Source organism: Patiria miniata, unplaced genomic scaffold (assembly GCF_015706575.1).
Source record: "Patiria miniata isolate m_02_andy unplaced genomic scaffold, ASM1570657v1 HiC_scaffold_19, whole genome shotgun sequence".
NCBI classification, from domain to species: Eukaryota; Metazoa; Echinodermata; class Asteroidea; order Valvatida; family Asterinidae; genus Patiria; species Patiria miniata.
In genome coordinates, this window is record NW_024037057.1 from 3,876,828 (window position 1) to 3,891,784 (window position 14,957).

At 39.0% G+C, this 14,957-nt stretch overlaps 1 protein-coding gene across 1 annotated transcript; it reads right to left on the reverse strand.

Annotated features, from left to right (window-relative positions):
* Positions 1 to 1,125: 1,125 nt before the first annotated feature.
* LOC119725344 lies at positions 1,126 to 8,542 on the reverse strand. The gene is made up of 4 exons (XM_038196739.1): positions 8,217 to 8,542; positions 7,348 to 7,399; positions 6,475 to 6,680; positions 1,126 to 6,333 (listed from the first exon to the last, which is right to left on the reverse strand). The coding sequence occupies exons 2-4, from the start codon at positions 7,371 to 7,373 to the stop codon at positions 2,969 to 2,971; spliced, it is 3,597 nt and encodes a 1,198-aa protein (XP_038052667.1). The 5' UTR covers positions 7,374 to 7,399; positions 8,217 to 8,542; the 3' UTR covers positions 1,126 to 2,968.
* Positions 8,543 to 14,957: the final 6,415 nt, after the last annotated feature.

Genomic DNA, 14,957 nt, shown 5'->3' on the forward strand with positions numbered 1-14,957 from the left:
ACTCCTTTACCCATTGTGTTAAGGTCCCCTAAAACTCCTTTACCCATTGTGTTAAGGTCCCCTAAAACTCCTTTACCCATTGTGTTAAGGTCCCCTAAAACTCCTTTACCCATTGTGTTAAGGTCCCCTAAAACTCCTTTACCCATAGTGTTAAGGTCCCCTAAACGTGGAAAAGTCTTCTATCAATCCGTCCACAGATACTTTTTTATGAAGCCCAATTCTCTCATAAACCTTAAATCATTCTCGTATCTATAAACAAACAAAACAAACTATCGCCGTTGGTAAAAAAAGAAAGAAAAGAAGGCATGTGTGATGACTTTCGATGACTGGTATCACATAATTTGAAGAGGGAGAGTCATTTTGTGAAGCATTAAAGGGAATTTACAACATTTGCAAACATATAAAACACGAAATGATCAAATCGTCGCAGGTTTCACGAACTGACGCGACCGACCGCACAGAGGTAAAACGTGATTTAGAAATAATCGCATTTGAAGTTGGTGATCTTTTAATATCCTTTTCTGACGGATTTGTGTCATGGGGAATTTCCCCCAAAATGAGTGTATGAAAGTTGATACCTTAAATAATCTAGCCAAATACTTACTTCATAAAAACAATTTCACAGTTAATGAGAAGTCGTTCATAAAGCACAAAGACACTTCGTGAAAACTTACAAACACACAGCGCGCACTGTGCAAGTTGCCCGTATCCAAACAGTCACTTCGTGAAAACGTTTACACACACACCGCGTTGCCCGTATTCAAAGTGTCACTTCGTGAAAACCCCAACACACACACACCGCGTTGCCCGTATGCAAAGTGTCACTTCGTGAAAACGTTTACACACACATACCGCGTTGCCCGTATTCAAAGTGTCACTTCGTGAAAACCAAATGTCAGTGGGTCGACTTGTCTTGTACGCATAAAACAGATGCCGGCTTGCCCGTATGTAAACAGTCACTTCATGAAAACTAAGAGATAATATTGGGTCGAGTTGTCTTTTAGCTGTTTTGGTTGTTCATTATGCACAAATTTTAAGTGGAAAAAAAGTACCTAAAATGTCTTGTCTTTAACATGCCTGATAATTAAGATATTGCGGGGATGATAACCATAGCGAAGAAATAAGTCATGTGAACTGCCGGGGTATCATTAAAAAAACGACTACACTTCATAAACACAATACACAGAAACAACCATGGGGTGGGGGTGTAAAACAAAGAAGAGTCGAAGCAAGTATTTTCACCTCTCTTTTTTTAATGAATTTGTTAACAATTTCGTTTTCTAAATTTCAATAACAACAAATTCATGTAAATCACAAGCTCCAAAATGGTTTAAGTTTTTTTTTTTTTAAACAATTCATTAGTGAGACATTGCAGTGATATGATGTAATGCAAAATATTTTGAAGATTATCAGTGTTTTTTATCAGCAGATTTTAATAATAAAAATTATTTAAAATCTAGATTTCATAAGCAGTGTAAAAACAAAATTCATTCAGTTACAATTTCTTTTAAAGGCAGGGTGTACGTTTGGTAACTACTCCACAAGTTAATGATCATGGCAACTTACTTGGTAAAGAGCACTGGAGAGCTGTTGATATTAAAAAACATTGTAAGAAAAGGCCCCCTTTGAAGTAATGTAGTTTTAGAGAAAGAGGTAATTTTTCACCCCAAAGTTTGAATCTGAGAAAGGCTTCAGGCATGAAGGATACACCAAGGGAGAAAATGGTCTTTGACAATTACCAAAAGTATATCCTGCCTTTAAATATAAATTCATTTGAGTTGTTAAATAAAAGTATCAAATAAATTATTATGTACGACGAGGTCTTCAGATGTTTAATTGATAAACCTACCCTATTGAGTAAACATTTTCTTGACAAAGCCATTTTCGACAAAAATAAAATTGTACTTGTTTTGCTTCACCTTTTTAAGTGAATGTTTGTTAAAAAAAACATTATTTCATGTTATTGCAGGTTTTACTTGTACTTTAGCAGATCACATTGGTGGGTTGACATTATAATCAGAAATGCAAATGAATTCAATTTGAAGACCTGGTATTTAGGATGGTTAAAGGTGAAACAAAATTAGATGAGTAATGTATCTTGAAAATACGAGTTATTTTATATACATTTTAAAAGCCATATGACACTGGTTCAGTTGACGCAATCATGGTATATGCACATTTGATTCTTGTTTTCCCCTGTTAACCACTTTGATAAATTATTTTCTGTAATCTGTACAAATCGTAAAATCATTAAATGAGTACAAACTGCTTAGGCTAAGGTATAATGTCAACATTAACAACCTTGTTTCCAAATAACTAAATAGTTGCCATGTGATCAGTTGTCACAACCCATTCGAAATGATTACGCAAATGAATAAAGTACTCTCATCCATCTCATGTCATCTCAACAATGGTTGAATCTGCGAACAATAAAGTAGCTAATATTTCCGGAAAATCCTGCTTCACATACACCCGGTTTGCTAAAATAATGCCAACAATAAATCATTTTCATAAAGATCTACAATTTTTAAAACGCTAACCAACAGCCAACATCTTGCAACATGATAGTAACAATTTCTTATGTTTCATTGTGTAAAATTTAGAATATTCTTTCAATTTTTTCTTCAGACTTACCTGGTGAACAGCCAAAATATTCAAATATCCATCGAACAGCTTATATACTTCCTGCAGAACTTCTCTGATTAAAATTAAGCACAAAGTTGCTATGTGTGTGTAATACAGCGGCTAACTGTTTCTTAAATGTTTTCTTCAGACAGACTTACCTGTTGAACAGCAAAAACATTGTTTCGTTATGACTGGCCTTCTGAGCAAGAAAAAAAACACCTTTTATTGGCAGCTGAGTTATAAAGATGAGGTTACCTTGTCTTTCAGACAAGCATGAACACTTTCCATTAGAATGCAGAAAATAATTGATGCTGAATGAGCATCATAGGAAATGAAAGAGCTTTCAGTGGTGAAGCTGGAGATAAAATGCAACGTTATCTGCATGAGAAATTACTGGCGTGTTACCTGTGCAGAGACTCTTGAGATCGTCATACTTGCCTTGTGATATTTTTGGCGGCCCAGATGAATAGAGAAGCTGCGGGGTGATTGTTTCATCTTCCACACTTCTGCGTGCATTGCTTATGTTCAGAGTAGCAAACTGGTGGTCTGCATGGGAAAATTTAAATCTGATGATATCAGGATCAGCTTTTTCAACATTAAGCTGCATGAACTTTGGCCACTCAACTTTGATTCCTTCTTCCGATGTACGTACCTTCAACACACCTTTCCTCTGACTGAATGTCTTCCAGTCAGTTATGTCTTTGGCTTGGACCTGTATGACTTTATATGGTGTGGGATTCTTTCTGGCCATTTGGCAAATAGGAACAAGTTGAGCAGGTACACCAATATCCCCAGTCTGCTTAAGAGCCTTCTCAATGACACTGTGCATGGAATCTCCCTCACTCTGGCCATGACCTGTCTCGAAGAAATGTAGTGTTATTGATCTGAGTGACTTAGACTGCTGAACAAACTCAAGCATCATTGTAGGAATTATTGAGTTTTTGTTTTGACCACAGCATCCGTCTGAAAACAAACCCATTTCTTTGAAACCAAGATTGTCCATTTTCTGCAAGAATGCATTCAAATGGGAGGCAATTTCACAAGATCCTCTTCTTGTTTGGCCTTCATGAGCCAAAAAACAATACCCATCTCTACTTGCTAGATCGTACACCGTAAAGTTATAACATGCCAAACGCCTCTTGTAGAATAGCTCTGATCTACAAGATTGAGGTACATAAATGACCTGCTGCAAGTCGAAAACGGCAGCACAGTAGTCTTTTGATTTTGATGCTCTTTCTTTAGCCTTTGTCTTCAGCTCTCGCACCTTTTCTTTTTCCTTTGTGTGCCTTGTATAAGCTTCCTCAAGCTTGCCTTTCTGTTGAGGATCACCATGCCGATAGGAGTCACAAAGACCACAGAGGTCTTTTTTCGGATGATGGAATTTCAAGTTTAGAGACTTGAAAACAGTCTTATAGAAGGAGAGGGAAGCACCTTCTGGATGAGTTTCTCGGTACATTCTGTACATGGTTGGTATATTCAGATCTGAAGAAAGGTAATGGCACTTGCTGTTTGATCTGCAGTAGTGGGACTCCATACGTGGGAAAAGATTAATATGTTGAGTTACCTCATCTGTGATAGCTTGATCGTGTTCTTTTCGTTGCCTCTTACCTCTTTTTTCACCTTCAAGTACTCCACATGACTTTCGTTTTTGAATCACAGTGCGAACCTGGCGTTCAGATATACCCAAAGTAGTTAAAAACTTAGATTTGCACACCATCCTTTTCCCAACATTTCGATCAGAATAGGGCAGAAAGTAAGAGCATTTTGTTACTCCCTCCTTGGCCTCTATATGGCGACTAAGCCATTCTCTTTGCGCCTGCAGGCTACCAAGATCAAAGTAAGTGTTTCGAATATGTTTGCAGTCTTCATCTGAAATCTTATGGCAATCCAATTTTCGAATTGGACAAAATTCACAAGTGCTGGCAATATTACTTTCCCTCCTTGCAGACACTTCACAATCACTTTTTTCTGAACGGTAACTTTCACCACGATTCCTTTTATATTTCACCAGAAAGTTTTTGCTTTTGATAGGTTTTGTTGTTTTGGAAGAGAATGGCATTGCCTCGCCATCAACTGGAAAGTCACTGGGAAATAAGTTTCCTTCATTCAAGTTGACACTGGTAGATGGTGTTTGAGATTGTCCTTCATTTGACTTACCTGTATTACCAACTGGGGCACAATCTGATAACTTCTGTGTACCATGATCAGGAAATGCACTTACAGATCTTGTTGGCAAATGTATATCTGTAACATTACTTACGTTGTCTGTGTTAGCACTTTCTTCTTCGGGAAACATATTCCCACTTGAACAACTTACCTGGCTAGATTCTGGCATGCTGGCATTGTTAACTTCAATGTTTCTAGAACTACCTATGGGTAGACTTGCTAAATCAAGGTTAGACAAATCGGCATCAACCTGTACAGCATTAAAGAAAACATTGTGCGAACTACAGACATCACTCAGCAAAAAATGATCATAGCATAGCAAACACAGACATGTATTGCATGTCGAAAAGACTTCCTTTTCACAAAAGAAATTGTCGCAAGACATTGGCTGTTGACTAAGCATTGGTGCAGTGAATGAAGCTTCTGGCCGGAGACGAGAAACTGAGTGGGAGCGCAAAGGTGGACACATTAGTAACCCTGAACTAGTGTGAGGAAGTGATGCAATCTGGGAACTTAGTACAGACCTAGGACTGCATGCTGACTTCAGGCTGCATGGTGTTGAAGAACTAAATGTCACTGGAGGCACCGCTGCATTTTGCGGACTACATGCAGTAGGCGTGCTACTGGCCAGTGGCACGGCTGCATTTTGCGGACTACATGCAGTAGGCGTGCTACTGGCCAGTGGCACGGCTGCATTTTGCGGACTAAATGCAGTAGGCGTGCTACTGGCCAGTGGCACGGCTGCATTTTGCGGACTACATGCAGTAGGCGTGCTACTGGCCAGTGGCACGGCTGCATTTTGCAGACTACATGCAGTAGGCGTGCTACTGGCCAGTGGCACGGCTGCATTTTGCGGACTACATGCAGTGGGCGTGCTACTGGCCAGTGGCACGGCTGCATTTTGCGTACTACATGCAGTAGGCGTGCTACTGGCCAGTGGCACGGCTGCATTTTGCGTACTACATGCAGTTGGCGTGCTACTGGCCAGTGGCACGGCTGCATTTTGCGTACTACATGCAGTAGGCGTGCTACTGGCCAGTGGCACGGCTGCATTTTGCGGACTACATGCAGTAGGCGTGCTACTGGCCAGTGGCACGGCTGCATTTTGCGGACTACATGCAGTAGGCGTGCTACTGGCCAGTGGCACGGCTGCATTTTGCGGACTACATGCAGTAGGCGTGCTACTGGCCAGTGGCACGGCTGCATTTTGCGGACTACATGCAGTAGGCGTGCTACTGGCCAGTGGCACGGCTGCATTTTGCGGACTACATGCAGTAGGCGTGCTACTGGCCAGTGGCACTTGAGGCACAGCTGCAGTCTGGGAACTTAGCGCAGTCATAGGACTGCATGCCGTCTTCAGGCTGCATGGTGTCAAAGAACTAAGTGCACCTTGAGGCGTAGATGCAATCTGTGGACTACATGCCGTTGGAGTCCCACTGGCCGGTGTCACTTGAGCCGTAGTTGCAGCACAACGGATAATTGGTATGTCATTTTCCATCTGTGAATTAGGTGCTGCCTTTGAACTTGCACATCCAACTTTACCTACAAATTAATTACGTAGAATAGAAGAATAATTTTAAATCTTACATTCAGCCTTTTATCTTTTTTAATTTTTGTTTCTTTGTATTAATAATAAAAGTATTAAGGTAAAAGGTATAAATTCTTAAAAATTATTAGTTATACCTGATTTGTAAAAAGCCAAGGGAGTGTCGTCATCTGCATCAAAAAGTTCATCTTCATCAATATCTAGAACTTTTCCAGACCAAGGTGTTCCCTCCCACATCATGACAACCCTTGATGATACTCCCAGATGACCATCACATGACAAGTCACTTAAGTCGACAACATTTTTGGTGGAGTCATGATCCCATTGCACAAGCACATCCAAACTGAAATAGGTAACGATGCATGAAAAATACTATTATAGTACTAGTATTGTGTTATATCAACAGTATAAGTATAGTATCAAATCCAGCATTCACCTGATGATGCTTCATCAGACAAACTTACATCTTTCTTACAAATTATAATTCCCTTACAAAGACCACAAAAGTTGTTTCATAGTTGTGAGGAATTGTTCTGGTTAATATGCAACAGATGTTTCAGACCCCCCCCCCCAAATGTAGGCAAGTCCAGAACCAACAACTGGGCCGGGGTGCTGTACTCCTCTTTTGCAATTTTGACGTCAACGGTCGCAGTAGCTAAGGCAAGCAATAATAAATCATTACTAATTAATTGTCAGATTGTTGACTTTGCAACTTAACAAACACAAGAAGTGCAAAATATTATTACCATTTGCACTAAATATTGGCTTATTTGACGTGTGTAAGTACTGGTCATAAAAATGTTCGTTAAATTTCGGGATTCAAAACAGAAATTCTATTCCCGCCGATGTTGGCCGATCGAAAGCTGTTCAATGAGATGTATGCGTGGCGGTGTATACCGCCACGCTCACGGGTCTACTATCAATCTTGTCTTTGTCCTTTTATCCTGCATAATCATAATGTAATTGAAATATCAAAAGGAAATAAATACAGTGGCATCATTAAAACCTACCGTTTCTTGGTTCCCTTTTTATTCATCCTGACAATGCACAACTGATAAAAATCTGTATAGTAAAAAGAAACACAAGCAAATAGTAACGTTAGATCATCATGTAGGCCTATTAGCTGTATAAATAGTGCCAATCCCCTCAGTGGATTGGCACTATTTTTCTATGGGGCTTATCATATAATAAAATATATATTTGCTAATTATAAGTAAAGTAGTAGGCCTATCTCATTATATTTTATTTAGGCCTAGAGACGAATGTCAGACAAGTCGACCGTTGAGACAACTCGACTCGGGACAAGTCGACCGTTGAGACAACTCGACTCGGGACAACTCGACCGTTGAGACAGCTCGACTTAATGGAAATGTATACACGTGGAGCGGTGGACGAACAGGCCCGGCAAAAACAATCATGCTGCGCTATATCGGCTCTGTTATATGCAACAAAAAACCCTCATGTGTCATCACTCCCAAACGGCGATCAGCCGCCGTCAAAAATCCCCTGTACTATCCCCAAAACTAGGCACAAAACATGCGAGGCGACTTGTCTCAACGGTCGACTTGTCTTTCCATTTATCGCACATACGGTCGAGTTGTCTCAACGGTCGAGTTGTCTCAACGGTCGACTTGTCCCGAGTCGAGTTGTCTCAACGGTCGACTTGTCTGACCCCCCTAGAGACGAATGCTGTTTGGCGCTGGCGAAAAGAAAAGACCCCGTCATGCCCGTGATTCGTGAGCAAGATCCTGACATTGGGCAATGGTCATTGCGGAATGATTAACTGCATACAATACGGACTAAACATGTGAAACTATTGTTGTTTTACCAAGCTGTTAAATCAAAAGGCAACTATCTTAAATCCATAAACAATACGTACCACGGCAATCTGTGGAACCCTGTTATGGAGGCTGCCATTTTGTCCGTCGCGTAAACAGAACAACATCGTACTCATTGTTGAAAGCGAAGCATGGTATACCACACAAGCGCACCTGAGATCGAGCTTGTCACGTCACTTCGTGAAAACCTTTACGCGAGAGGTCGCTGTCACATTAGTTTTCACGAAGTGACATCTTTTGAACCGCCACTTCGTAAAAACGAAAAAACTCAGTTTACTTAGATTATATAAAAACTTGTTTACTTTATTTGCAAAACTAAACAGATTTAAGGATTGAGACTTGGTAGAAAGAGAGATAAATGTATTTCCAGTCCAAATAGTGACTAAACCCATTTTCATAAAAAGTCAGACTTTTGAGTAAAACGTCACTTCGTGAAACCTGCGACGAAATTATCACGGAATACCTTACTGAATTGTTAGGGAATGAAAGTCTAGAGCATCCTGTAAAATCGTGGCTCCTGGTGTGCTGACATTTTCAACAAAAAATTTTCCAACGCTGGTCGGCCGACCAGCGTTAGAAAAAACTGTTTGTTTTTTTCAAAAACTGTACCTAATTTTTGCAATTGATTATACACCTGTGAAGAGGTACAAGTTTGCTAGACTGATTCTCCGACCTAACAATTCCCCAAAGTCTATACATTAATCCGTTTCATCTTAAGTGGGGTCATGGAGCCAGACTACAAGAACATGACTGGTTTTCTTGGTTTTTCCGTCAACTACAAGCCCAAAACATGAAACAAGTCAGTTCAACAATATTTGCTATGTCAATCTAATGCTCCAAAACCAGTGTTTTCTGAAAATTGATACAAAAGCAAATGCTGTACATTCCCTTTAAGTGATAAAACTGCTCAACGATGTCCGTTAATGGACAGTCACTCTCTTTTACTGTTAACGCCTTCTGCTGGGAGTAACGCACAGCAGTTTGACCCGATTAACAGTAATGTACTTTTGGAATTATTGCCCAGCAATTGTCCTGATATTCGGATAATGCACAAAAACGCACCACGCAAAGCAGCAGTAAGCAGTTTTAGATTGTAATTTTACAACAATAAAGGTACCGTACAATAAAATTGTTGGACAGAAGGAACAAAATCATATTCTTGCTGAATGTTGTTGCCCGGCCAAAACACATATTTATTCCCATTTATCAATACCTTTTCGGTCTAAAAACCAAAACAAGTAAAAAACTAGACGTTGCCAACCATTTTGGTCAACAATTTTACTGCACGTTTTATGAAACACCCATCTGACCACTGTGGCAAACATTGCAACAAAACAACAAAAACAACGAGACGTTTCAAGCGGATTAATGCCTCATCGTTGGACCTGCGCTGTTTTTCTAGACAGATGTATTAACATGTACAGCACTGACGAGAGGTCTACAAGCAGACATTTTAAATTTCAATACATTTCGTTTGACTTTGCTTTTAAATTTCGTAAATATATTGTTAATTATTGGGAAATAATAATAACACTATATTGGGAAATAAAGCATCATCTCCTATTGTGTTTCCGAATGCTAATCATTTCATGCATTGGTGGGACTGCCGAAGGCCAATCTCTTAAGGAGGGTCAATCCCGGAGATGTGACATCGAGTTAAGGTCTCTAAAAACTTACATACATGTGTTTGAAGAGCTCGACTTTTCTATAAGGTAGATCTGTTACGAAGTCGCTTACCTTTCTTTCGCAGGTTTACTTCTTGGTTTGCGGTATGATGAAGTCCTTCTCTCATGGGAGTGGTAATGAGACGACGGTTTCCTGTATGGAAGCACAGAAAGAAACGCCTCCTTCCTACGCCTGCTGACTTTAGTCTTCCTGCTGACGAGTTTGGTGTTGGAGTGGTCGTACACAACGGCTGTTGCCTTAATGTAGGCATCCAAATCCTGAATGGTCTTTTGCGGCATCTTGATATTTACTGCTTTGACGTTGGAAGAAAGATGTGAAGATTCACTCACAGAAAGTAAACTTAACTGGTAATTGTCCACGTACTCAACTGGCGTTTGATGCCCTACTGCGATGTATTATATTTATATAGGCTGTACAATTATGTACACAATTATGATATTATCTGTAACTCGTGATCCTCATAATTATTTTCGTTTTGATAATGAACTATGGCAAGGTAGTACAGACTACACGTGACCTGGTATTATTTCAATTGGTTTGTAAATGACGAGGCAGGACACCAGATCAGGGTTTATCTTTTGGGTATTTCCAAACCACGGCGTCATCCCAGGCTACGGCTTCGTCTCTGACTTCACAATCACTCTTGCAACTCTTAATTTCAAACCAAATAGATATTCTTAGAACTTTGGTTTCGTATTATAACATTTTATGTTGCTGAATAAGAACAAGAGCCTGGATTGAGCCTTGATCCCCCTAAGCTTTATGCCTCAAACTCCCGAAGCCAATATGGACGGAAGCCGTGCATTGGGAACCCACAGGTATTTGGCTTTATCTAGTAGACTTCATCAGACTTTGTAAACATTTGCATAAGTGACGTAAACACTTCAAATTTGGACTTTTGGAAAATTGCGTAAATAAATATATTAGTGCCCTTGTATTGCAGGGGCGAATCCAGGATTGTTTGCAGGGGATTGGAGGTTGGAGTCTCCTTGAAAAGCGTGTTTCCTGAATTTGAAGTCTAGAGTGTTCCTTTTTCAAATATAGATTACAAATTCAGGAAGCAACTTTTCAGGAAATGTTGCATATATTTTTATGTGGCTCACAGTACGGAGGAAGTCCTGTAGGCCGTCATCTATCTAATGCACATTATTTATGGGGCTACTGCGACAATATCGCCTTAATGTCTCTCCAATACTGGGTTGCCTCCGTTTTTAGAGTCACACACCACTAACCACATGCATATCAATGTTAAATCTCCAGAAAAGTTGTGTTCCCTGGTTTCTTTTTGCAGGATAGCTAGGCATAAATGCGTAGAGAATTTGATTTTTCCAGTTTGCTTTCAACCAGGTGAGCAGCTTCCGTAGTGTACAGTGGCGGCTTTGGGGGCACCCCCAAGTTTTACCTCAACACTTTATCTATAAATAGATTAATTTTATTAAGTTTATTTTCTTCGCTGTTAAGATTCATTTAAGTTGAAGATAGAGAGTGGAATCATCGCCTCTGTTGACATTATGTTGTGCCAGTGAAAGCATTATAAGCATTGGTACTTTGGTAGACAAAACATATATCACACATGCATTTATACAGCCGTAGATAGTGTGCAGCCAATGTTATTGTACATTTGATTCTGGATATCACTAGATTTAATTTTGACTGCCCCCAAATATTTCCTATACCCCAATCGTTCCTGCCCCCAAGTTTATAGTCTGGCGCCGCCACTGGGTGTATACAAAGTGGGGAAAAGCAGACTTGCTTCAAGAAACGCAACTTTCAGGGAATTTAGCACACATCGCTATGTGGTGACAATACGGAGGAGGTTCGGTATTTGAGACACACTCACGGGGCTAGGGGCAGACAACAGACTGTGACCGGATCCGCCTCCTTATTGGCAAATATGTAAAACAGATGAGAAATTGATTAGGATTACGTTATGAGGAATATTGAATATTCCTTTAATTCTTTACAACAAGGAATAATTTAACAACGTGTGCTGGACCTGTGCTTTGCAATAGTTATATTTCATGTTGTATTCTTGATTGTGCATATCAACTAGGGGAGGTGGGGGGGCACACAGACTCTGCGTGCTGAGACACCAATTTACTTTATAACAACAATTCCGAGGGGGCATGGAAACGTGGCCCCCTCTATGCTCTACTTCTTCTTGCGTTTGCAGAAAAAAAACAACTGTTTTTTGGGGAGAATCACAATTGGGGAGTCAGGTTGGCGCAGGGTTTCTTTTCTCGCCTTCCACCGCTGTGACCCGGGTTCGATATCCAAATATGTGGATTGGGTTTTCAATCCCTGCCCGATTCCGTGATTTTTTTCTATTGATAAAGAATATCAATAGGTGTTTTCCTCCCACCTACGAAAAAACATTGACTTCTCTCTACAGGTTTGTTCAGGCTTAGGAGCAAGTGTGCTTATGGTGCTATTGAAGATTTCTTGGTTTCCTTACCAGATGACATAAATACTGATAATGAATATGATGATATACAAGGGTCTAAGCACTGTGGCTGGACCTGAAGCTGCTCTGTTTTGCAAAGAAGAGGAGTTTTTTTTTTCAAAATTGTGATGGGCTTCATGACAAGCTTGAGATTGGAGGTTAACTTAAGAAGAACTCCCCCCAAGGGGAAAAAGAAAACAAACTAAAGAAAGAGGGTAAACCCAGGTTTTAATTTAATATCTTATCTGCCCTGCAGTAGTGTGGGATGTGGTGTCCTTTTTTTCTAAAGAGAGGGATGATTAGGATATAATTGATAGATATATGATTTGTTTTTACTGTAATACCCCTTTACTATCTTTTTATAAAGCAAATACAAACGAGATGAAATTGTTTCTTTTCCTCAATAAAACTTTATGTGTCATTTACTTATTTCAGTCCAAAATGATTTATATAAAATACCAATGTATCAAATCTCTTATTGTCATTATGATCAATATAAAAACAGTGAACCCAAACATCACTGAAGGACAAACTTTCTCAAAATACAAACATTGCTTACTGTCAATTGTACTGTCTGCCAATTATTTTCTGTTTTAAACGTTCATTGGATGGTGAACAGTATGATTACTTTCAAGAGTTTGAGTAACCGAGTCACTGACAAATGGCGACTATTTCTTCTTTTTTCAAACACGAGTGTCCAGACAAATCCTGCTGTTTTCTATAATTAGGCATGGTTTAATTCTTGGAAAATACAAGCAACTAAAATCTACACGGAAGAATTAGTTGTGTTTCTTATATAAAGTATCACCATTTAGGTGTCTTAATTCATGTTGTTTTTTATAATTAGGCTTGGTTTAGTTCTTGGAAAATACAAGCAACTAAAATCCACACCAAAGAATTAGTTATTATTCTTATATTAAGTACCACCAATTAAGTGTCTAAAGGGCCCATGACAATAACTTTACTTGGGAACATATTTTGTGCATTTTTGCTAATCCTCTTAAATGTATAACAAATATTTGTCACCCCGCCTTCTCAATTGAAAAGTGCACTCCTTTAAACATTTAAATTCCCGGTGCTTTTCCTGTCAAATGAAGGCGCTGTTGCTGTGATGCCATTTCAGGAAGACACTGTTAAGTTAAGCTGTTTTCCGTCAAACTTGTGAACCAAAAGTTTCTCATTGAAAATATTTGTGAAAAAAACTTTGCTCAATGGCCTAATGTCATATACTGAAACAACAACAAATCACCAAAGAACAGATTATTTACGAAAACAAATATCACAAATTCTGCCGAAGTTGTTGTGCTCAAACGGCGGTAACATTAAGGTTTCTGCCTGAAATGACATCACAATTTTGATCATGCATTTTTCAAATTCGGAAGAGCATAAAAATTAAAAAGGTACTAAAATAACCTTACAAATGGCAAAATGAGAATTGAAAAAAACATTAAATAGAAAACAAAGGTGCATTTACAAGGACTGCATTAAAGCAATTACATTACATTTGCAATTAAAGGCAAAGTTGCAATTCCAGCATTTTTTTCTCCACAAGTCATCATTTAACGTTAATTAAATATCTATCTGTTTTAACGTTCCTAGTTTATCTACGTACGAATAAACGTGTGCACCACCAGGAGAAATGGTGGGACGTGGCCGCATTATACAGGTACGTATGTGTGTCTGTCTATACATGTTTATAAGGCCAAAAATGTGCATTTACAAGGACTTGCATTACAGCAATTACATTACATGTGCCCTTTAAGGCAAAATTACAATTCCAGTATTTTTTCTCCATAAGTCATCATTTAACGTTAATTAAATATTTATCTGTTTCAACTTTCCTACAGTGTTGTCTACGTACTCATAATGTGTGCACCACAAGGATGAATGGCGGCACGTGGCCGCATTATACAGGTACGTATGTGTGTCTGTCTATACATGTTTATAATTGGTCTCATTAGACAGGTTTGTTTTGTGCCCAATTTAATAATTAAATACCGGTACACCATTTGAATGGTATGTAAGCATTTAAATAAATGAGAGACCTTTCTTAGACATTCAGAATCAGTCACATAAAATGTACGGTTTATGATAAGCTATTTTGATGGCACAATATAAAACGTAAAAAAACCCATGTACACTTCAAAGTTTCAGTTTGATTTCTCGTACAAAGTTAGGCTAAACAAACATATGTACAAAGTTGGGTTAAGAAAAGATACATACAAGATACAAACAGCGTGGCACATTGTCAGAAATATCTATAGCTTTCCAACTGATTGCATATACGCTCCTTAATTATGTACACTTTCAAAAATACAGTTCGATTTCTCATGCAAAGCTGGTAAACACAAAGGCATAAAAACCACATTTTTTCAGGAAGATCGTGGGCTGATTGCATGCCATACTCTTATTGTTCCCCGGATTAATATTCTTATATATTCCATTTTAGAAATGTATCTTTACCCTACAAAAATAATATTTCAAAGGCAACATCACCCGTTGATCACAGGTAGCACATGCATTTATTCAACTGGATGTATTTCTATTTGGCTGTTCACTAGCGAGGGTTTGCCAATTCATGATCGTTTAAATACATTGCGTTCATACAATGCATTTAACACAACACACCGTTTCTTAGGAGTTTTTTTCACAA

Bases quoted from the DNA above. Each gene is read 5' to 3' on its own strand.
- LOC119725344 (XM_038196739.1), bottom strand. From the start codon at position 7,373: ATGAATAAAAAGGGAACCAAGAAACG. The intron at 6,681-7,347 runs GTAGGTTTTAAT...TACCTATTTCAG, and splicing joins AAAAAGGGAACCAAGAAACG to TTTGGATGTGCTTGTGCAAT. The intron at 6,334-6,474 runs GTATAACTAATA...ATTAATTTGTAG, and splicing joins CTTGGCTTTTTACAAATCAG to GTAAAGTTGGATGTGCAAGT.